At 41.2% G+C, this 24,582-nt stretch overlaps 1 protein-coding gene across 5 annotated transcripts in view; it reads right to left on the bottom strand.

Moving 5' to 3' along the window:
* Nucleotides 1-16,459, bottom strand: part of AKAP9 (A-kinase anchoring protein 9) — a 164,963-nt gene extending 148,504 nt beyond the window's left edge. For all 5 annotated transcript variants that reach the window (XM_055589687.1, XM_055589688.1, XM_055589689.1 and 2 more), the window contains exon 1: nt 16,092-16,459. In XM_055589687.1, the coding sequence (XP_055445662.1) occupies nt 16,092-16,139 (48 nt within the window). In that variant the 5' untranslated portion in view covers nt 16,140-16,459. The remainder of the gene's footprint in view (nt 1-16,091) is intronic.
* Between the last annotated feature and the right edge of the window lie 8,123 nt (nt 16,460-24,582).

Below are 24,582 nucleotides of genomic sequence, written 5' to 3'. Positions count from 1 at the left end.
GGGTGTTGGATAAGACTCCTGAGAATCCCTTGGGCTGCAAGGACATCAAACCAGTCAACCCTAAAGGAAATCAACCCTGAATATTCACTGGAAGGACTGATGCTGAAGCTCCAATACTTTGGCCACCTGATGCGAAGAAATGACTCATTGGAAAAGACCCTGATGCTGGGAAAGATCGAAGGTGGGAGAAGGGGGCAACAGAGGATGAGATGGCTGGATGGCATCACCGACTCGATGGACATGAGTTTGAGCAAGCTCTGGGAGTTAGTGATGGACAGGGAACCCTGGCGTGCTGCAGTCCATGGGGTCGCAAAGAGTCGGACATGGCTGAGCGACTGAACAACAGCAGCAACAAAGTAGAGTATGGGTAATTGTTTCCTTTTTTAAAGATCATCACTGCCTCCCCTCCTCCCTCAAAGATCTGTAAAGACTATTTATTATTAAAACTTTGGGCCCATATGTTGATATCATTATTTTTAAATGGATATTATACAATTACACATCTACCAAAAATTTCATCCCAAAGGACAGAAATAAGGCAGAAGTCCCAGAACTTCAGTGTCCTGATGACCTCTTTCATCAGCCTCTCCAGACACCCTCACAACATCCCGCAAGCTGACTCCTAGCAGTGACAGGCTGTTACACATCGCTGTTCAGATGCCACCTGGTGGCGGTGGAGGTTCAGTCGCTCAGTCATGTCCGACCCTGTGCGACCCCAGGGACTATAGCCCTCCAGGCTCCTCTGTCCATGCGGTTCTCCAGGCAAGAGAATAGGTTGCCATTTCCTTCTCCTGGGGATCTTCCCGACCCAGGGATCAAACCCGGGTCTCCTATACTGCAGGCAGATTCTTTACCAACTGAGCCACCTACTTCTGTTTTATCTCACTGTCACCTCATTTACTGCTAACATTGAATGGTGAGAAGAACAATACTATGCCCCAACCTAAGTTTAATCTCATTAAAAACAAATACATAAATAGCACACATGCTAAGTCGCTTCAGTCATGTCCGACTCTGTGCGACCCCAGAGACGGCAGCCCACAAGGCTCCCCATCCCTGGGATTCTCCAGGCCAGAACACTGGAGTGGGTTGCCATTTCCTTCTCCAATGCATGAAAGTGAAAAGTGAAAGTGAAGTCTCTCAGTCGTGTCCGACTTCTAGTGACCCCATGGACTGCAGCCCACCAGGCTCCTCCGTCCATGGGATTTTCCAGGCAAGAGTACTGGAGTGGGGCACCGTTGCCTTCTCTGACATAAATAGCAGTTCATGTAAAGGAGAATCTCTAAGACAAGATATATCTGTAATGGATGCTATCATGCTCAGCAGCATAAATACATTCCAGGTTATCATCTGAGGTTTATTCATTTATACACCATAAGTAATGAACTATTCCCCTTCATGGATCACAGCTAGCACGGTTATGTTCACGATCCTTCAAGCTAGGCTTCAGCAGTTTGTGAAACAAGAACTTCCAGATGTTCAAGCTGGGTTTTGAAGAGGCAGAGGAACCAGAGATCAAATTGCCAACATTTGCTGGGTCATGGAGAAAGCAAGGGGGTTCCAGAAACACATTTACTACTTCTACTTCGTGGACTACATTAAAGCCTTTGACTGTGTGGATCACAACAAACTGTGGAAAATTCTTAAAGATATGAGAGTACCAGACCACCTGACCTGTCTCCTGAAAAACCTGTATGCAGGTCAAGAAGCAACAGTTAGAACTGGACATGGAACAATGGACTGGTTTCAAATTAGGAAAGGAGTATGTCAAGGCTGTATACTGTCACTCTGCTTATTTAACTTATTAACTATGCAGATTACATCATGAGAAATGCCAGAATGGATGAAGCACAGCTGGAATCAAGATTGCCAGGAAAAACATCACCAACCTCAGATATGCAAATGATACCACTCTCATGGCAGAAAAGTAAAGACAAACTAAAGAGCCTTTTGAGGAGGGTAAAAAAGCTGGCTTGAAACTCGACATTCAGCTGAGCACTGAAGAATGGATGCTTTTGAACTGTGGTGTTGGAGAAGACTCTTGAGAGTCCCGTGGACTGCAAGGAGAGCAAACCAATTAATCTTAAAGGAAATTAGTCCTGAATATTCACTGGAAGGACTGTGCTGAAGCCAAAGGTCCAATACTTTGGCCGCGTGATGCGAAAAGCTGACTCACTGGAAAAGATCCTAATGATGAGAAATATTGAGGGCAAAACTAGAAGGGGGAGACAGAGGATCAGATGGTTAGATGGTCACCAACTACATGGGCATGAATCTGAGCAAAGTGGGGCTTCCCTGATAGCTCAGTTGGTAAAGAATCTGCCTGCAACTCGGGGAACCTGGGTTCTATCCCTGTGTTGGGAAGATCCCCTGGAGAAGGGAAAGGCTACCCACTCCAGTATTCTGGCCTGGAGAATTCCATGGGTTGCATAGTTCATGGGGTCAGATACTGAGCAACTTTCACTTTCAGGAAGATAACCAAGGAAGGGGAGCCTGGCGTGCTGCCGTCCATGGGGTCACAAGAGTCAGACACGACTCAGCAACTGAAAAACAACAATGGACTATTAATCTCTCTTATGTGCACATTTTTTGTAGGAAATATCAACTTAAAAAAAATAAAAGAACTGCCACAGCTGGTCACTTCAATGGCCCACCTTATGAGGTATCCGGTACACACCAACAGCTCCAAGGGACAAGTCAGAGCTCATCTGTGATGAGACCGGGTGCACAATAAACACACCAACACCAGATGGCTTTTGGTTTTGCCTCAACAGGCACTACTCTCCGTGGCCTGAGGACCATAGGGTTATGACCTCTGCACACCTCCAGGCCCCTGGCACAAGCTATGCCTCAGAAAACAAGCTCAAGTTAACACAGCACCAGTGTCTGTAACAGTGAGAAACACTGCAAACAGTCCAAATGCTCACTGGTATGAGAATGCTAAATGAGGTAAATTCTTAATAATGGAACAGTATGTGCAATACTGAACAAAAAGAAAATCTCTGACTGCTTACGATATCATTAAGTTCAAAAACAGAAAAACTAATACACTGTTTAAGTAAACATATGTAGTATAGAAAAACAAGGCACTAATAAAGAAAATTCAGAACCGTGATTACCTGAGGTGGGAGGGGGTAAGATTAGGATGGGAAAGGTTTCAGAAGTATTTAAATGTGCATATTCCTTAAAGTGGATGATAGGCACAGAGGTAGTTTTTAAAAAATCATTTTCTTATCCATATATTTTATATGTATTCTTTTGTAGGTGAAACATATTTAAGTATTTTTGAAGAATGCAGAATTTCCTGCTGAGGAAACTGGCCAGTGCTCAGAGATCCTACCACCCAGGACACCCCAGCTGATCCTCCCACTCTTGATTTGATGAGAAAAGAGGCAGTTGATGAGATTTTTCTCTTGGAATTAGAGAACAAAGAGTTAAAAAAGATGTCTAGAAAGTAACAGGGAGGAGATGAATCTTACTGAAGGATTTTAAAATCAGTGCATGATGCAATAATCAAATAAATATCCCTAAAATCACTCACAAAGTACATTTATATATCAACCTACTAGTCATGTTGCAGACTGAAATATTTTTGTTCTCTATCAACAAAGCCAGATTTTCCTTCTGACATGAAATCATCCAAACATCTTTAGTTGCACACCAAGTAAAGTAGCTGGCATATAAGAGTTCACGATGTATAATCAACTTAGTTTTGCAGAATCACGCAAAGCAGCTATGTCAAGTGGGACCCAAAATTTATTGCATATTGAGGATCTTTATAAAATAGCGAGTCCTGGATCGCACCCCAGATTTTCTGATTTGGGGATGGAGTGTGACTTAGGCTTTGAAATTGTTTTAAGCTTTCCAAGTGCTTCTACTGTGCAGCAAAGTCTGGGAACCGCTAAGCTAGATGCTTACTCTATGAATTGATCTGGTTCAGTTCAGTTCAATCACTCAGTCATGTCCAACTCTTTGGAACCCCATGAACCGCAGCACGACAGGTCTCCCTGTCCATCACCAACTCCAGGAGTCCACCCAAACCCATGTCCATTGAGTCGGTGATGCCATACAACCATCTCATCTTCTGTCGTCCCCTTCTCCTGCCCTCAATCTTTCCCAGCATCAGGGTCTTTTCAAATGAGTCAGCTCTTCGCGTCAGGTGGCCAAAGTATTATTTGAGCAAAAGTTGCTCAGTATCTGACCCCATGAACTATGCAACCCATGGAATTCTCCAGGCCAGAATACTGGAGTGGGTAGCCTTTCCCTTCTCCAGGGGATCTTCCCAACATTTCAGCTTTAGCATCAGTCCTTCCAATGAACACCCAGGACTGATCTCCTTTAGGATGGATTGGTTGGATCTCCTTGCAGTCCAAGGGACTCTCAAGAGTCTTCTCCAACACCACAGTTCAAAAGCATCAATTCTTTTGTGCTCAGCTTTCTTTATAGTCCAACTCTCACATCTATACACGACCACTGGAAAAACCATAGCCTTGACTAGAGGGACCTTTGTTGACAAAGTAATGTCTCTGCTTTTGAATATGCTATCTAGGTTGGTCATAACTTTCCTTCCAAGGAGTAGGCGTCTTTTACTTTTATGGCTGCAATCACCATCTGCAATGATTTTGGAGCCCAGAAAAATACAGTCAGCCACTATTTCCACTGTTTCCCCATCTATTTCCCATGAAGTAATGGGATTGGATGCCATGATCTTAGTTTTCCAAATGTTGAGCTTTAAGCCAACTTTTTCACTCTCCTCTTTCACCTTCATCAAGAGGCCCTTTAGTTCTTCTTCACTTTCTGCCATAAGGGTGGTGTCATCTACATATCTGAGGTTATTGATATTCTCCTGGCAATCTTGATTCCAGCTTGTGCTTCTTCCAGCCCAGCGTTTCTCATGATGTACTCTGCATAGAAGTTAAATAAGCAGGGTGACAATATACAGCCTTGACGTACTCCTTTTCCTATTTGGAACCAGTCTGTTGTTCCATGATCTGCTTACACTATTTAAATAATTTTTCTTTTCCTCCTCTTTTAACTATCGATTGTGGAAAACAATTCCACTGAATAGAACAGATCTGGGAATTCATCCTGTAATTTTTTGTCTTGTACAAACTGAGGTACAAGGAGAGGAAGCTGATTTGCAAAGAGAAGGGTGTCAGATATTATGAGAGTGAAATAAGGTATGACAGAATGCACTGATTCCAAATGGCTTTTCAGTTTCACACGAGGCCCAACTGTACCTGTGTTAGCTTTCTTTGAAATCTTTCTGTCTTTTCAATTACCCTCTTTTTTTCTCCTTCGCATAACTGATCAGTTTTTGGGAACAAAGTGCCCTGCTAGAATTAGGGTGCTTACATTTGGCCATTTGGATCAATTAATATTTCATATTAAAACACACAGTGTACTGCTTCACCTGTACACACACACGCATGCGCGGTTTTACTGCTTCACCTGTACAGCAATAATTGACACTTGCCACCTGGTGGCAGCCTACCCACCTGAACACGGCATACAATATTTTCTGGAAAAGAATAACCTCTTCAGAGCTTAAACATGTGACATACACATTCTTTCACAGTTTTGGGCTACTTTTAGGGTAAAATCCACTATGTCAGCTGACTTATGTGGCTCCTCATTATGTGATCCCAGACTACTTCTCCAATCTAATTCTCTGCTATACAGTGTAATCTATTAACTGTACATCATCTATTAACTGTATGGAGCATCATGCTATGCTCCAGCATGAGAATGATGATGTTGATGATGGCTAATACTTCCTGTAAACTTCTTATAATTTGACAATGTTCTAAGAGCTTTATATGTATAAGCTGAATCCTCACAACAACCCCAACACAGATGATATCACTGTGCTTATTTTCCAGATGGGAAACAGCAGTATTGAGAGGTTAAGTAACTTGCATAAAGTCACAAAGATAAAAAAACTGCAGAGCCAAGATTTGATTCCAGACTGTCTGGTCTAGTCCAAGCTCATAACCACTAGTATTACAATGCTTTTTGCAAAAAAAAAAAGTTGAAAAAGTAGGTAACATTCACCATGGTTTCCTGATTCACATTCACTCCCCTTCTCACAATAACCTGAATTACTCATATCGCTTGCTGACCAACTACTGCTAGAGGTAAAGGTTACTTTTCAAGTCTTCATCACACTTGATTTCTCACTTTTGACAAGCGGCCACTCCTTACTTGAAATGCTTCCCTTAGTTTCACAGACATCATCACCTCCTAGCTTTGTAAATAGTTTCCATCTCAGTGTTCTCTGCAGATACTTCAGTTCAATTCAGTTCAGTCACTCACTTGTGTCTAACTATTCACGGCCCTACGGACTGCAGCACATCAGGCCTCCCTGTCCATCACCAACTCCTGGAGTTTACTCAAACTCATGTCCATTGAGTTGGTGATGCCATCCAACGTCTCATCCTCTGTCGTCCCTTCTCCTCCCACCTTCAATCCTTCCCAGCATCAGGGTTTTTTCAAAAGTCAGCTCTTCGCATCAGGTGGCCAAAGTATTGGAGTTTCAGCTTCAACATCAGTCCTTCCAATGAACACCAAGGAATGATTTCCTTTAGGATGGACTGGTTGGTTCTCCTTGCAGTCCAAGGGACTCTCAAGAGTCTTCTCCAACACCACAGTTCAAAGGCATCCATTCTTCAGCGCTCAGCTTTCTTTACAGTCCAACTCTCACATCCATACATGACTACTGGGAAAACCATAGCTTTGACTAGACGGACCTTTGTTGGCAAAGTGATGTCTCTGCTTTTTAATGTGCTGTCTAGGTTGGCCATAACTTTTCTTCCAAGGAGCAAGCGTCTTCTAATTTCATGGCTTCAGTCACTAAAATAAAGTCTGTCACTGTTTCCATTGTTTCCCCATCTATTTGCCATGAAGGGTCATATGGTAGCTCTATTTTTAGTTTTTTAAGGAACCTCCATCCTGTTCTCCATAGTGGCTGTACCAATTTACACACCCATCTACACTGTAGGAGGGCCCCTTTCTCTTCACACCCTCTCCAGCATTTATTGTTTGTGGATTTTTTATGACCACCATTCTGGCTGGTGTGAGGTGATATCTCATTGTAGTTTGATTTACATTTCTCTAATAATTAGTGACCCTGAACATCTTTTGATGTATCTCTTGGCCATCTGTATGTCTTCTTTGGAGAAATGTCTATTTAGGTCTTCCACCCATTTGTTGATTGGGTTGTTTGTTTTGGGGCTATTAAGTATCATGAGGGCTTTCCCGGTGGCTCAGCTGGTAAAGAATCCGCCTGCAATGTGGGAGACTTGCATTCGATCCCTGGGTTGGGAAGATTCCCTGGAGAAGGGAATGGCTACCCACTCAAGTATTCTGGCCTGGAGAACTCCACGGACTGTATAGTCCATAGGGTCGCAAAGAGTCAGACACAACTGAGCAACTTTCACTCACTCACTCAAGCATCATGAGCTGTTTGTAAATTCTGGAGACTAATAATCCCTTGTCACATCATTTGCAAATATTTTTTCCCAATCTTGGAGACTAATAATCCCTTGTCATATCATTTGCAAATATTTTCTCCCAATCTGTGGGTTGTTTTTTGGTTTATTTCCTTTGCTGTGCAAAACCTTTGGAGAAGGCAATGGCACCCCACTCCAGCACTCTTGCCTGGAAAATCCCATGCACGGAGGAACCTGGTGGGCTGCAGTCCATGGGGTCGCTAAGAGTCAGACACGACTGAGCAACTTCACTTTCACGCATTGGAGAAGGAAATGGCAACCCACTCCAGTGTTCTTGCCTGGAGAATCCCAGGGATGGGGGAGACTGGTGGGCTGCCGTCTATGAGGTCGCACAGAGTCGGACATGACTGAAGTGACTTAGCAGCAGCAGCAAAACCTTTTGAGTTTAAGCAGACCCTATTTATTTCTTTTTGTTTTTATTTCCATTAAATGAGAGCTCTCTTGTTAAAGGGACGTGCACTGAATAAAAATGCCCAGACATCTATTAATATTTTCATTAGGAGAGGAATTTATATAAATTAAAAATTAAGTATCAGTTTGGCAAACATAGATAGTTTTACATTAAAATATACTCAATGTTTTAAGTTATCTTTGAAAGGTTTCTGTAACTTCCAGCCAAAACCTATAAATTCCCAGCAAATATTTTTAGTTATAATTGGTCCCTGCCCCTGTTTTCCCTGGGGAAGCAGTAAGGCAATATCAACTTGAAAAAGTGAGACCCCTGAGGAATAAATACTGTCTAATCAGAGTCCACAATGAGTGATCCTTAGTAAACAAGGAATTTTGTTTGCAAATTCTGTGTGCTCAATATAAAGAAGGAAAGAGATTCTTGACCTTATAGCCAGTTAGTTGTTCAAAGCTCTGTAGCTGGAGAACCTAATTCAATTAACACAATTTATAAATTCAAATCTTTATAGATGAGGATTTTGAATATTAAAGTTTAATATAGTTCTTATTAGTAAAAATAATAATTTGGGGGTTTCGATGAATGATGTCTTAAAAGAAAAGAACTGACTGGCTTTAAGAAATGATTTCTTAAAAGGAAAAAAAAGTTAGACTTACAGAGAAACTTTTATACCACATAAGAACCTCAGTGAACAGCAAAGCACAACAGGCATCATAACCCTGGTGGCAACAGAAAACAAACAGCAGACTGTTCATGAACAAAGGGGATGAAGGAATTTTTCATGGCACAAAAGAATCTAGAGATGTAAATAAACAACCTAGGCAAAACCACTTCTGCAACAATTCTAAGGTTTTGAATAGCACTAAACCCATGGGCAAATCAACCATGAGCTTTAAGTATCCTAAGTGATATTCTGGTGACCATGGCCACAAAAACTCTAGAAGTAAAAGGGGAGTCACTGTGATAACAAAAATGTCTTACGCTAGTGAAATATCTGTACAGATCTACTGTGTTCACATATGCAAATGGCAGGTCTTTTTGCTACTAAGGAAGATTAGGTTATTTTCTCCCACAGTGAAAAAGGATTGGTAATGATCAAGCCAAAAACCCAACAAGTGCCCCCCTGGACCAACCGCATGCACTTGTTAAACAGCTGGCCATAGAACGAAATGATTCATTGACCCACACAGAATTCAAACTTGAGCATCATGCTCTAGTCAAACCAAGAACTGAAAGGAAGGACCAGTTTAAATTTTGGCAGAGAGCAGAAGGACTAAAAAAAAAAAAAAGATGGGAGATAATTCTACTGAAGATGTGCATCTCTCTCTGTCTCTATCACCTGCCCGAGTGCACATTTCTCACTCTCAGTATATAAAAACTTGTATGTAACATAAATGTAAGTAATAATAGTATTATGCAAAAGAAGTTGGTAACAGCCCTATTAAAAAATGGGCAAAGGACATGCACAGACACTTCAAAGAAGACAGACAAATGGGCAATAAGCACATGAAAAGATGTTCAACATTCTTAGTCACTAGGAAATTAAAAAGCAAAAGCAAAATGAGATACTGCCTCCCACCCACTAGAATAGCTGTAATTTTTAAAAACTAGAAAACAATAAGTGTTGGTGAAGATATGGAGAAATTAGAACTCTCATACACTGCTGTTGGGAATGGGTATAGCCACTCTGGAAAAAGTTTGGTGGTTTCTCAAAAACACAGAATTACCATATGATTCAGAAATTCTACTATTAAAGCTCAACATTTAGAAAACGAAGATCATGGCATCTGGTCCCATCACTTCATGGGAAATAGATGGGGAAACAGTGGAAACAGTGTCAGACTTTATTTTGGGGGGCTCCAAAATCACTGCAGATGGTGACGGCAGCCATGAAATTAAAAGAGGCTTACTCCTTGGAAGGAAAGTTATAACCAACCTAGACAGCATATTCAAAAGCAGAGACATTACTTTGCCAACAAATGTCCATTTAGTCAAGGCTATGGTTTTTCCAGTGGTCATGTATGGATATGAGAGTTGGACTGTGAAGAAGGCTGAGCACCAAAGAATTGATGCTTTTGAACTGTGGTGTTGGAGAAGACTCTTGAGAGTCCCTTGGACTGCAAGGAGATCCAACCAGTCCATCCTAAAGGAGATCAGTCCTGGGTGTTCACTGGAAGGACTGATGCTGAAGCTGAAACTCCAATACTTTGGCCACCTCATGTGAAGAGCTGACTCACTGGAAAAGTCCCTGATGCTGGGAGGGATTGGGGGCAGGAGGAGAAGGGGACAACAGAGGATGAGATGGCTGGATGGCATCACCGACTTGATGGACATGAGTTTGGGTGAACTCCGGGAGTTGGTGATGGACAGGGAGGCCTGGCCTGCTGAGATTCATGGGGTCGCTAAGAGTCGGACACGACTGAGCAACTGAACTGAACTAAGGTATATACCCAAGGGAAATGAAAACTGGTACTCAAATACCATATATGAATGTTCACAGGAGCACTCGTCACAATAGCCAAAAGGTAGAAGCAACTTAAATGCCCATCAATGAATAAATAAAGAAAATGTGGTATGTACATACAACAGGATATTATTTAGCCATAAAAGGAGATGAAAAACTGATATATACAATACTGATGCACACTGAAAACATTACACCAAGCAAAAAAAAGGCACCAGGGGTTAAATCGTATGGTTACATTTATATGAAATACCTAGAATAGGTAAACTTATTGAAATAGAAAGCAGACTGGTAGCTGCTAGAGGCTGGGGGAAGAAGGGAATGAAGAATATCTTCTTAATGGATACAGGGCTTTATTCTGGGATGATAAAAATGTTTTGGGACTAGACATAAGTTGTAGTTGCACAATGCTATGTACATACTAAATGCCTCTGTACTGTTTTAAGATGGTTAATTTTTACATGACTTCCACCTCAAGTTAAAAAAAAAAGAAAAATCATAGCTTCTTACATCTAGCACCAGAAGAACTCAAAAGCTTTCAATCATTAACACATTTTTTCTTCAAAACACCTGTTGAGAGTCATGGACTGTGACAGGATTTTTCCCGCAGACAATAAGGCACAGAATTCATCATAATTTAAATAACTGCTTGCCAAGTAAAAGTCCATAGCTGCAGCTGTAGGCGTTCAAAAATGTTGGTTGAACAAATAAGCAAATAAATGTATTTTCTTGTACTACAAACAGCATATAAATACAGAAGCTCCAAATGCAAAACAGCCCTTTTATAAGTTTATAAATAATCTTTGAAAAATTCTGAAGCTTTCCAAATTAAAGTTTTTAAAGAGATGCTAACTAACGAGATAAGATATCCAATTTCAATTTCAGTAGAACTGAATTGAGATATAAAAAACATTCCTCATCATTTAATGTTTAACAATGTACCATGAGAACCTTTTCTAGCTTTTGTATTAGAGGAAATTCACTTTCAGTTCAATAATCAGTAGCCTGCAACAGATAAATATTTTACAGTCATAGTTTAATTCTTACTACAAACTTCTTATATATAAAAATACGGTGTTTTGTTTAAAAATAATTTTTGCTCTAATCTTGTCATATCCCAGTCACTTGGACAGATCTCTTTTTCACTTTCTGTTTTTCATGCGCTTATTCAACTTTCAGTTTCACTAAACAGGACACCACAGACCTCCTTACCAAGTGTCTCTTCATCGGATCTTGAGGCTCTTTTACCCAAGCACTGCTCTATCCCTGTTCCTGCCATGTCCCTGGATTAGCCTTCAAAACCTCTCTTCAATATACACTTCGAGAAACCTGTTCTGCCCATTCTTTCCTTCATATTCTCTCTTTAAAGCTCATAAACTAAAAATCACTTTTTGCTTTTTTTCTTCCAACAAACACTGAAGGTCATGAGTTGGTTTTTAAATCGCAGACAATGCACCACTCTTACAAATGTTGAAGGTATCAAACTGCAATATCTACCTTGAAAGCTAAGCAAGTGATGTCATAGATAAGAATAAAAAATTAGAAAGTATAAAAGAAACAGAGATGGAGAGCAGTGTTCTTAGTGGTGGAGGGGAGTGTCTGAAATATGCAAAGAACGATTATACACCATGACTAACTCTGTCTATCAGAGTGGAAATAACGATTCAAGAGTCCTATTATCAATAACCTAATATACAACTTGCAGAGAGCACTGTCCTTTTTGTATAGAGCTGGCACTATTTCTCAAATGGAAAATGCTCATTAAACAATCATATAATTATTACTTACTGAATGCAACAGGCAAAAATTTTTATAATTATTCAACAATGCCAATTATATAAAATGCTGAATAGCTAATAAAAACTTTGGTTTTATAGAATTCTGCCAGTAGAATGTTAAAAAGTATACATTCTGTGAATATGCAGAAGTAATTTTATACTAAATATACAACTGTCCTCTAATTCTGTTTGCTAATATTACAACACTTTCTTTTCCATAAAATTGTAGACAATTTTACTTGGAAAAAACTGAAGTCACTTAAAGTGGAGTTAGAAGTCTGGATCAACACAAGGACGGCCTGTGTAGCGCTGTTCTTGTTAGCTCCTTGCAATGAGGTTAGCCTGGTTCTGAAAATATTTACTTAATGCAGTAATGTCTCAGGTCTCCACAGGTCATGCTTCTTACTACCTCAGTACTGAGGAAGTAACTGAGGACCCAACAGCAAATGAAAAACCCAACAAGTGGCAGAAGAACGAAACTGTCATCAAGCGCGTTCACAAGGCTCCACCGGTGCTTGGTTATTACAAGCCATCCCCTCAAGCTAGTCAGAGCAAATCTAAAACAGCAAACTAGCGGAGGAGACAGGTGAGACGGAGCCACCAAGATAGGCATGTTCACGGCAATGAGAATCGACAGAGAAAAAGCATAAGATCTACAAAGCCAGAAGGGAGATATATAAATGTCTAATAATAGAGAATCCCAACTACATAATGGAAACAGCACTGGAATAAGAACTGTAGTTTACCCTAGGGCTCATCTTCTTGTTCTGTATAATGATCGAACAATATAACATTCTCTTCAACATACTATATTTGATAAGCTTTTATTGTTTTCAAAAATGGCATTTAAACATTTTTACTGGTCATAAAGGAAATATACTGCAGAGAATCTGGAAAATACTAAGAGTGTAAAAGAAATTAAAACTGCCTATAACCCACCACCCAGAGATAACCATCATTTATATCTTGGTGCATTTTTTTTTCAGGTGTCTTCATATATAAAGATTGTATATATACTTTTTTTGGTAACATTTTTATCAATCTGGTGTTATTTGTGGGCATTTTCCCAAATCACAATGTTTCTGCAGAATTATTTTGATGGCTACATATATGGAAATTTGGGCTTCCCTGGTGGCTCAGATGGTAAAGACTCCACCTGCAATGTGGGAGACGTGGGTTTGATCCCTGGGTTGGGAAGATCCCCTGCAGGAGGGCATGGCAGCCCACTCCAGTATTATTGCCTGGAGAATCCCCATGGACAGAGGAGCCTGGTGGGCTACAGTCCGTGAGGTCGCAAAAAGTCGGACACGACTGAGAGACTAAGCACAGCACACATACCAAATTTATTCTCCTATCATTGCGAATTTTGGTTGGTATAACACATTTTATAAAGTATACTATACTGTATTCACAACAGATCATTTAAAAAATTATCATTTATAGATACAGAAAGGAAGTAGTTTTTCAATGAATAGTTTACCAAACACCAAGAAGCAAATTTACAAGTTGTGGTTTTACAGATTAGCAAATACAGTATTTAAATTCAATGAACAAACAAGACATTTAGAGAACCAAGTATCTGAATAAAGTTTTAGAAATGGTTATTTTAAGTGATCTTTAATGCCAGCAATGAGACTTCCAATGACAAGAATTCTGAATTACTGTTATTAAATTACAACATGCTAGTCAAGCAGCACATGTTAACAGCTCATAGTCATTCTGCTCATTCATTCACTAGGCAAATATTCACTGCATACTTAACATTTGATAGATATCAGGCTAGACTGCATTAAGTATCAATATCAAGAACCTTCTTTGTAAAACAGTCTTAAAAATGAGGCAGCAACATTTAATACATTTTAACAAATGAAACAATTTGCCACAAATCCTGTAATACCACCTCTCTCACTATACTTATTACCCAGTATCTGTCCCGCTAAACTTTGAGCAACTTCAGAAAACAGACTGTCACCATCTCTGTATTTCCAGCTCTTGGTGTAAAACAGGAGTTTGACACAGGTTTGCTTAACAACCTTACACTCACAACCCAAAGTTTTTAAGTCCTAATATAAAAGCATACATTTATACAAAAGAAGTAATGTACACACTATTTTCAATGTCCATGTTCTTATTGTCCATGTTCCTATCAGCCTTCATAACCTTAATGGCTGAAAAATATTCTATCATACTTTAATAATATAGTTTAGAAAGTGATTCTCCTAACATTGTCTTTGAAGGTTGTCCCAGTGTTTTTATATTTTGGTGCCAATGCTCCAGCAAACATATCTTGCCTTACATGTCTTGAATTTTTTTCTGACTAGAAAAATTCAGCTCAATTCTAGAAGATAATCTTCCACAATGAAAGTGAATGTTAAAAGGAGAAGATTTTTATCCCATAGGCAGAAATCACACAAAGAAACTAGAATTCTTTTTTGCCAAACCAAAGCAATTTAAATAAATCCTCTGTTATGAGAGGTGTTGTCCAAAGTAAACTATGTTTTTTGGACTGCTTCATATATACTTAGGAGAGATACTTCTGGAGGCAGATAGTAAAAATACTAAGGTAACAAGCAAACAAACAAAACGTCTAACTAGAACTTCAATGCTTTTGGAAGGAGGTGCACACTTTTCCTCCACTTTCTTGGATTTATAGATTGTGCTCAGATCCTCAAGACTGCAGAAATGTAAGCAACTTTGAGATCTTAAAGATGCCTTGATTTCCTTTCCCTGTGTGTAGATCCTAAAATAACAATCCACCTGATACAAACACTTAAGGTTTGACCTTAGATAATACAGAGCTAGTTTATATGTTTATATTAGTTTAAGAAACTTATGTTAAGCATTTACGATTGTATCTCTGCAGTGTGGTTCTTCAGTGATTACCCAAATCAGACCCAGTCTCATTTTCCTTATTTGGAGGGAGGAGACCGAGAGGAAAAGAAACAGTTAAACTATTTGTAATTTAATTGAGATACAAGTATGACTGTGAACAATCATCTCTAATAAAACAACATACAGTCTATAAACTGTAATTTCATCATAAGGAGGAAAGGGTCCTTTTGGCCAGTCAAGAAATATGCTCAAGCACGTAATTTTAAAAAGAAATATTCTATTTAATTTATATTTCGTCTATGTCAAATTTTTCATGAAACCCACTGAATAATAAAACCTTTTCCATTGTTTGCTTTATAGTCCTTTTCATACACACATATAAGATAGGGACTCGACAAGAAAGCAAGAATTCTATAGGTGATGCTAAGAATATGGACCCTTTCGTCCCCATAAGTTCCATTCACAGACTGCGGTAACATTCCACACAATACAAGGCGCATGCCGTGACAAAGACCTCCAAACACAAACATACAAAGCCATGCTTCTAAAAATGCCCCTACAGCGAAGTTCACAGCTGGCACTTGTGGCACACTCAAGCCACGACTGAGGCAGCTGTCACAGGCCAATCACACACTCAAGAGTGCCAGCGTGCCACCTAAGAAAGCCAAGCCGATGATGAGCGTACAAATCCCCAACCGAATAAAGAGCCCCAAATCCCCACCCTGAAAAGCACAATGTCTGCACAACCCAGAAAACTCCCTCAAAACAAGTCAAAGGTTGGAGAATCAGAAGCAAGCTATATCAGCGTATACAGTTAAAAAAAAAAAAAGAGAGAGAGAGAGAGAGAGGTTTTATTTGGGCATTCACGAGAAAGGAGCCACACCACCCAGTCATCAGGGAAATAACCGCTAGGTAGTATCTCACCAGGCTTTTTCAATTAGAAAAGGGGGACGAGGGCAAGACGACTGCAGACGCCGCAGCACCTCCGTCCCAGGCAGCGCGCCGGGGCTGCTGAGCTGAGGCCTCCTTCTCGCAGGACCCCTCCCAGCCCTCCCCGGCCACCGCCTCCCAGCGCAGGCCGGGCGGCCTCCGGCTCTCACCTTGGCTTTGCCAGCCTCCAGCTTCTTCTGTCTCTCTTCGTCCTCCATAGCTTCCGCGGTGAAGGCTGGGGGAACACAGGCAGGGGGTCGGGGAAGGAAAGGCAAGGTCGCTTCCAACGGGGGTGGGACCGCAAGCTCCGCGGCGCAGGGCGCAGGGCCGGTCCGGGCGCTCGCCCCTCCCGGAGCGGAACCAGTCTGCGCGCTCACTGGCTGACCGTCCTCGGCCGCACGGGCCGCGTCGTCACCACCGCCGCCATCTTCGTCTCCACGTAAACACACGGCGGGACGGGAGGGGGGAGCACGTCGTCTGCGCAGCCGCCGCGAGTCCAGCCGCGCCGGGCAGGTGCGCCGGCGGCCCCGCCCCGCCCCGCCACGGCCGCTCGGGCCCCGCCGCCACCGCGGTGACCCCCGCCCAGCCTCCCGCCCGCGGCGCCCACTGGCGGAAACCCGGCTCTCGGGGGAGCACGCTTTCCCGGGGACGCATGCCGCTCCGCGGATGGCGGCCTGGCTGAGGAGGTGGGAGAGAGGGCGCTGTGTCAGGGGCGCCGGTCGGACCCCCACCGTCGTCCAAGGGACTCAGTGGTCGTTTTTAGAACATTTGAGATTTTTCAAGTTTCACAGCAAAGGAGAGAATACAGGTGCCTAACGCTGAAATTGGTGAACGCTGAAAAGTCCCAAAGGAAAAGACGGGGGCGAAGAGGGGGTTGGGTTGGGGAAGGGACCCACCAGACGACAATTTTTCAGCCTAGATTGACTGGTCAACCCGGAGGACTGGCAGGGCGGCCAGTAGCCTTCACTCCTTCCTGAGCCGAAAGTGCCTCTCTTTTTCCTCACATGAGGCTGCCCAATCGCCTGTTCATCTTCAAGGCCCACCCCACTCGCCGCCCTGAATAGCTTTTCTGATCTCTTTGTTCCCTCCAGTCTTAACTTAATCCCCTCCCACGAGCTTCCCCTTGGCTATGGTGCCCTGAAAGGATCTAGGCTTTGCAACCTGGGTTGAGGACAAAGCCAGTATAGACTTTTTCACTTAAATGACCTTGAACAAGTTACCTACTTACCTGGAAGTTTTGGAAGGCTTGTTAACATGTGTGAGTTAACATACGTGACTGCCCCTGGCATATTAAAATATCAATATCAGTTCTTTTCTCCCTGTATTTCCTTTATGTACTCTGCATGATGTTTTAATAACTTGTGCCCTTCTTAATTGGAGAAGGAAATGGCAACCCAGTCCAGTACTCTTGCCTAGAGAATCCTGTGGATAGAGGAGCCTGGTGGGCTGCTGTCCACAGGGTCGCACAGAGTCAGACACGACCGAAGCGATTTAGCATGCATGCATGCATTGGAGAAGGAAATGGCAACCCACTCCAGTGTTCTTGCCTGGAGAATCCCAGGGACGGGGGAGCCTGGTTGGCTGCAGTGCATGGGATCGCCAAGAGTTGGACACGACTGAGCGACTTCCCTTTCACTTTTCACTTTCCTGCATTGGAGAAGGAAATGGCAACCCACTCCAGTGTTCTTGCCTGGAGAATCCCAGGGACGGGGGAGCCTGGTGGGCTGCCGTCTCTGGGGTCGCACAGAGTCGGACACGACTGAAGCGACTTAGCAGCAGCCCTTCTTAATTCACCTCCTGCTCCCAACTCCTTAATGGCAAAGACTGTCTTGCTCACCTTGGCATTACTAAAAAGACCAGAGAAATGCTTCGCACTCAATAAACACGTGTTGCATTGAATTGAGCCATTTTAATAAATTTAGCATGACTCTCCTTCCTTCATTTTCATATGTTCCCTCATTACTTCCTTTCTCCTCCCCATCATCTTACCTTCAAATCTGTTCCTGGGATGAACTAACTACACTTTTTGATCTCTCTGGTTGATCATGTTTCTCCTTTGTTTTGGGTTAGGTTGGATTGAAAAACTAGTATGTGCAAATTGGAATAAGCTATGCGTTAAATCATACAAGTGGTGTTGAGTGAAAATTGGGTTAAAAAAAGGACAAAGAAGAAAAGTAAAGATCTTAAATCTACCACAAACTGAAGACCAGTTTTGAATAGTCCTGATTTAGACATTCTTAGATTTAAAAAAAAGATTTTTTTGTTCTCAGACCCCATAATGCATATGTAATTGTGGCAGCTTGTAACACCCAAGTATATATTGTCCCGTTTTCCTAACCTGAATTGAGAAGTGGATGAGATTAAGCATTTTATCATGGGAATAAATAATTCAAACAATAAAAGAGATAATTTATTGTCACCCGCCAAGCTGAGAGTAAAACTAGGACTGGAACTAAGTGTTCCAATAGTGCAGTGACTTAAATACTGCCTGGACAGAGGGGTTGTGTTTGTAGGTTCTGATTGTCTGGGAGGAGGAAGCCCTATAATATCTGACAAGATGTTGCTGCTTGTTAATAGATGCTGCTTTTCAGTAACTAAGGAATTCACTTGTTTGTTCCACTATGTGCTGAAAACATTCAAGAAATATTTGTTCCAGTATGTGCTGAAAATGTTCAAGAATCTTTTAAAGGAATAAGATTATTTCAGTGTCTCCTGTTACTAAGACCAGCCAATCATACATGTTCGTCTTATATTAATATATAATGGATGCTCAATAAATGTTGAAAGTTGTATGTTGACTTCTGTTAGAAGGGCAAACGTGTGGTACTAGTGCTCAAACACCTCCTTCTGGCAACTATTCAAGTCATACCATTCATTCACATCATATCTGAGAAGATATCTGAGCAAAGAATTGCAAGAAATGAGAGAGTGAGCCATGGAGATAGGTGAGGATATTGCAAGTCTAAAGATCCTGAAGCTAGATCACGACTGTCTTGATAAAAGCAGGAGGCAAGGGTGGCTAGAGTAGAGTGAGAAAGGAGGAAAACAGTAAGAGATGAGATCAGAGAAGTAACAGGAGGCCAGATTCTGTAGAGTTCTGAAGGTCCTTAAGGACTGGCTTTTACACTAAGTGAGACTGGGAGCCATTGGAGAATTTTGAGCAGATAGGTGAAATGTTCTGGATTATGTTATTAAAGGACATCTGGCTAAGAGCAGACCAAACTATGGGGGATCATTTTGGATTCTATTGCAATAATCTAGACAGCAGATAACTAGGAGTTTGGACAATGGTAGTGGTAGTGAATTCGATTCTTGGTATATCTTAAACATGGAACAGGAGTTGTAGATTGAATATGAAATTTGAGATAAAAAGAGGAGTCAAAGTTGACTCTAATGTTTTTGTCCTGAGCAATTGAAATGATGGAGTTGCCAATAACTGAAATGGGGAATAGTAAACTTGGAAGAGACCATGAGTTCAGTTTTGAACTTGATAAATTAGAGATATATATTAGGTATTTGAGGCGTAATGTCAAGTATAGCTCTGGTTATCTGAGTCTGGAGATGAAGAGAGATTCATGCAAGAAATATCGATTTGAAAATAATTAGCATGTAGGTGGCATTTTAAGGTGAGAGCTTGGATGAGATCATCTGGGGCCATGGTGTCCAACATGATAGCCATTAGCCACATGTGACTACTGAACATATGAAACATGGCTTGTCTGAACTAAGGTATGCTATAAGTGTAACACATTGATATTATTTTATTTTTAAAATTTTTTTTATTTTTTAATTTCAATTTGTTTATTTTAACTGGAGGCTAATTCAGTTCAGTTCAAATCAGTCGCTCAGTCGTGTCCGACTCTTAACACATTGATTTTAAAGACTTAGTATTTATAACAAAAGAATTTAAAATATTTCATTGAATATTCTCCATCATGGAGAATTAACCTTAAATGCTGTGCTGTGCTTAGTCCCTCAGTCATGTCCAACTCTTTGTGACCCCAAGGACTGTAGCCCACCAGGCTTCTCTGTCCATGGGGATTCTCTAGGCAAGAATACTGGAGTGGGTTGCATGCCCTCCTCCAGGGGATCTTTCCAGCCCAGGGACTGAATGAACCCAGGGATCGAACCCAGGTTTCCCACATTGCAGGCGGATTTTTTACCATGTGAGCCACCAGGGAAGCCCTTTCCTTACATAGTTACCACTGAATGTCCTTTGGACAAAGCCCCTCTTTCTAAATTAAAAATGGTCCTGAAGAGCTTCCTTAGTCAAGGCCAAGTATTGAAATTGAAAGTTAAGATTAATCCACCAATCATGGCATCGCAAAGAGTCGGACATGACTTAGTGATTGAACAACAAATGAGATATTAAATTATTTTTCTTTTTCTTTCAGGAAGCATTTTATTGTTGCTCCAAGTGTAAGAATTTTCACTGACAGAAAATCAATACCTTTAGATAACCTCCCATATAACTGCTCAGCTTTTGAATCTTGGGTTTTGTAATCATATCAACCTATTTCCAAAAGATTGTTCTGCTGCTGCTGCTGCTGCTAAGTCACTTCAGTTGTGTCCAACTCTGTGAGACCCCATAGACGGCAGCCCACCAGACTTCCCCGCCCCTGGGATTCTCCAGGCAAGAACACTGGAGTGGGTTGCCATTTCCTTCTCCAATGCATGAAAGTGAAAAGTGAAAGTAAAGTAGCTCAGTCGTGCCCAACTCTTAGCAACCCCATGGACTGCAGCCTACCAGACTCCTCTGTCCATGGATTTTCCAGGCAAGAGTACTAGAGTGGGGTGCCATTTCCTACTCCAGGGGATCTTCCCAACCCAGGAATCGAACCCACAGCTCCTGCGGCTCCTGTATTAGCAGGTGGGTTTCTTTACCACTAGCACCACCTGGGAAGCCCATCCTTCCCCCACCTCAACCAGTATATTATAATTGCCGTTCCATGTTATTTGATCTTTCACAAATTGGTCAGATACAACCTACCTGCCATCTCATTTAGAAGCCAGTATCTATCAATAGACCTTGACTTCACAAAACCTGCAGCAGCAATTGAGGCAATTCCTTACATTCTGTATTTTTTTAATAGTTTTTATCTCTTATATTGTCTTGGATAAAATATACCTCCTAAATTCAGGAGGAGGACACTACAGTTTGTTTTTAACCATTTCTCTTACAGATTACATAATTTTTCTTTAGCCCTTTCTCATAAGGTCTATCTGAAATACATTTGGTTGTTCTAGTTGCCATTCTATGGATCTTTCCAAAATCCTATGTAATTCATTTAAGTTAACCAAGTGATTTTCATTAAACATTTGAACTATGTGTTTCACCATAGTACAATTGTCTTGGGTTTTCCTATGTGCTTAATTCCTATTTGTGTGTCACACATACTTTAATAACAATACCACATGATTGATCTACTTTGAATTTCAACCCTATTCTTTAAAGCATCTCGCCCACTGGTGAATTCTGTATTTTGTTGTACAAGCCATTTAAAAATGAGTCAGATTTAAAATGATTCAGTAATGCCTCATCAGTAATTCCTTACAAACAGGTATACAGCTTTCTTATTTTTCAAAAGCAGTTCTTGTACAACAGAAACACCACGGATTTTACTGATTACTCCCTTGAATTTTTCCAAACCTAATACAAAACACTGAGTATCCAGATACATGATCCTATGATAATAAAATGTTATCTTAAAAATGTTATCTCAAAATTATTCAGAGAAAGCTTTCATCTATGACTATCTTCGCAGCTTTGCTTCCCTAATTAGAAGACATTCACCTACCATTTCCACTGAGTATGCTTCAGTATCAGTTGCCATGCAAACTGCCTAAAACTATGCCTAAGAATCTTCCATCTAGGAGTAACACTTCCAAGCATCTCTACTTCAGTTAATGACCTTCTTCTTCTAGTCTCTTCAACTTGAGACCTTGGAGACATTTTGAATTCCTCTTTACCTCATCCATCATATCTATCAGGAACATGCCCCATTGTGTTTCTTTCCCAGGGCATCTTGATTCCTTCCCAGTTTTTCTTTTTCCACTGCCCACATGGTCAATTATACCCCTATTATCTTACATTTTGAAAATTTCAGAAGATCCTGTTTGGTATATCACGTTCCTTCCTCTTCATTACCTGCTAGTCCTTATGAGTCTGTAACTAGCAGATTAGCCTTCTAAAACACAACTCTCACTGTCATTCCATTATAAAATGACTTCCTACTGAACAATAAAAGGACCTTCAAATTCCTAAACCTGTCACTCAAGGCCCTCCCTAATCTGCCCTAGCTCGACTCCGTAGTCCTAACTCCAACTCCTCGCCCTTCCCATCTCCGCACTCAGGTGCTCGCTGGGCTCCCCGTGAAGCAATTGATAAATGACACTTGCACAGCGCCAGAAATCCATATACAATTTCAGAGTCATCACAAGACAGACATTTCTGGGACATAGAATTGAACTTATTTTGCAAATGCAACTAGTATCCTTTGTAATTAGGGTTAAGCTGAAGAAAAAGGAGACATTAAACCCTAAAACCAAAAAGTGATTATTTTTACCTATTAGTAGAGGTGAAAGTATATGAAAAGGAAATAGGAGGGAGCATAGTGATGTATCTTTTACCTTTGGCAGAATAAGAAACTGAAGGCTCAAGAGGTTAAGTGACTTGCCCGAATTTCCATGGTTAGGTAGCAAAAGTCTTATCCAGAATTAGTCCCAGGCCCCAGTTTAAGTCTTACTGCATTGTGTTAAGCTGCTCCTCCAAACAAAATCAGTACCTGAGTTTGAAAGGAATAAATCCATGCTTCCAGAATGTATTAAATGGAATTCCAGTTGAGCTATTTCAAATCCTAAAAGATGATGCTATGAAAGTGCTGCACTCAATATGCCAGCAAATTTGGAAAACTCAGCAGGGGCCACAGGACTGGAAAAGGTCAGTTTTCATTCCAATCCCAAAGAAAGGCAATGCCAAAGAATGCTCAAACTACCACACAATTGCACTCATCTCACATGCTAGTAAAGTAATGCTCAAAATTCTCCAAGCCAGGCTTCAGCAGTACGTGAACCGTGAACTTCCAGATGTTCAAGTTGGTTTTAGAAAAGGCAGAGAAACCAGAGATCAAATTACCAACATCTGCTGGATCATCAAAAAGGCAAGAGAGTTCCAGAAAAACATCTATTTCTGCTTTATTGACTATGCCAAAGCCTTTGACTGTGTGGATCACAATAAACTGTGGAAAATTCTGAAAGAGATGGGAATACCAGACCACCTGACCTGCGTCTTGAGAAACCTATATGCAGGTCAGGAAGCAACAGTTAGAACTGGACATGGAACAACAGACTGGTTCCAAATAGGAAAAGGAGTACATCAAGGCTGTATATTGTCACCCTGCTTATTTAACTTATATGCAGAGTACATCATGAGAAATGCTGGACTGGAAGAAGCACAAGCTGGAATCAAGATTGCTGGAGGAAATATCAATAACCTCAGGTATGCAGATGACACCACCCTTATGGCAGAAAGTGAAGAGGAACTAAACAGCCTCTTGATGAAAGTGAAAGAGTAGAGTGAAAAAGTTGGCTTAAAACTCAACATTCAGAAAACGAAGATCATGGCATCTAGTCCCATCACTTCATGGCAAATAGATGGGGAAACAGTGGAAACAGTGTCAAACTTTATTTTGGGGGGCTCCAAAATCACTGCAGATGGTGACTGCAACCATGAAATTAAAAGACGCTTACTCCTTGGAAGGAAAGTTATAACCAACCTAGATAGCATATACAAAAGCAGAGACATTACTTTGCCAACAAAGGTCTGTCTAGTCAAGGCTATGGTTTTTCCAGCGGTCATGTATGGATGTGAGGGTTAGACTGTGAAGAAAGCTGAGCGCTGGAGAATTGATGCTTTTGAACTGTGGTGTTGGAGAAGTCTCTTGAGAGTCCCTTGGACTGCAAGGAGATCCAACCAGTCCATTCTGAAGGAGATCAGCCCTGGGATTTCTTTGGAAGGAATGATGCTAAAGCTGAAACTCCAGTACTTTGGCCACCTCATGCGAAGAGTTGACTCATTGGAAAAGACTCTGATGCTGGGAGGGATTGGGGGCAGGAGGAGAAGGGGACGACAGAGGACGAGATGGCTGGATGGCATCACTGACTCGATGGACGTGAGTCTGAGTGAACTCCGGGAGTTGGTGATGGACAGGGAGGCCTGGTGTGCTGTGATTCATGGGGTCGCAAAGAGTTGGACATGACTGAGCGACTGAACTGAACTGAACTGAGGACTTTTTGGGTTAAATTTTAAGGTTTAAAAAGATTATTTATGACTTCTGAAATCAGAACTTGTTTGAAGTGGCCTAATGAAGTGTTAGAGAAACTAAGGTGTTACTGTTATCAAGATGGAATTATATGCCTATAATCCAATATACTACAATTGATTACTGAAGAGAATATATACTAACTTCAGATCTTCAAGGATTTACATGATACCAAGTAGTCACAGAACATAATCTAAATGAGTTTCTCAAAGAGTTGTATCAAGGGTCCATGTAGTTTTTAAAGTCAAGATACACTTAGTTTTGAATCTGAAAGAAAATTTCAAATAATCTCACAGTGTCTCTTCTGTTTTCACCAAGAGGTTGTGAAATATTAAATACC

Source organism: Bubalus kerabau, chromosome 8 (genome assembly GCF_029407905.1).
Source record: "Bubalus kerabau isolate K-KA32 ecotype Philippines breed swamp buffalo chromosome 8, PCC_UOA_SB_1v2, whole genome shotgun sequence".
In the NCBI taxonomy this organism is placed as follows: domain Eukaryota; kingdom Metazoa; phylum Chordata; class Mammalia; order Artiodactyla; family Bovidae; genus Bubalus; species Bubalus kerabau.
Note: the sequence above shows the minus strand (reverse complement) of the source record. Positions and strands in the feature narration are given on the sequence as shown.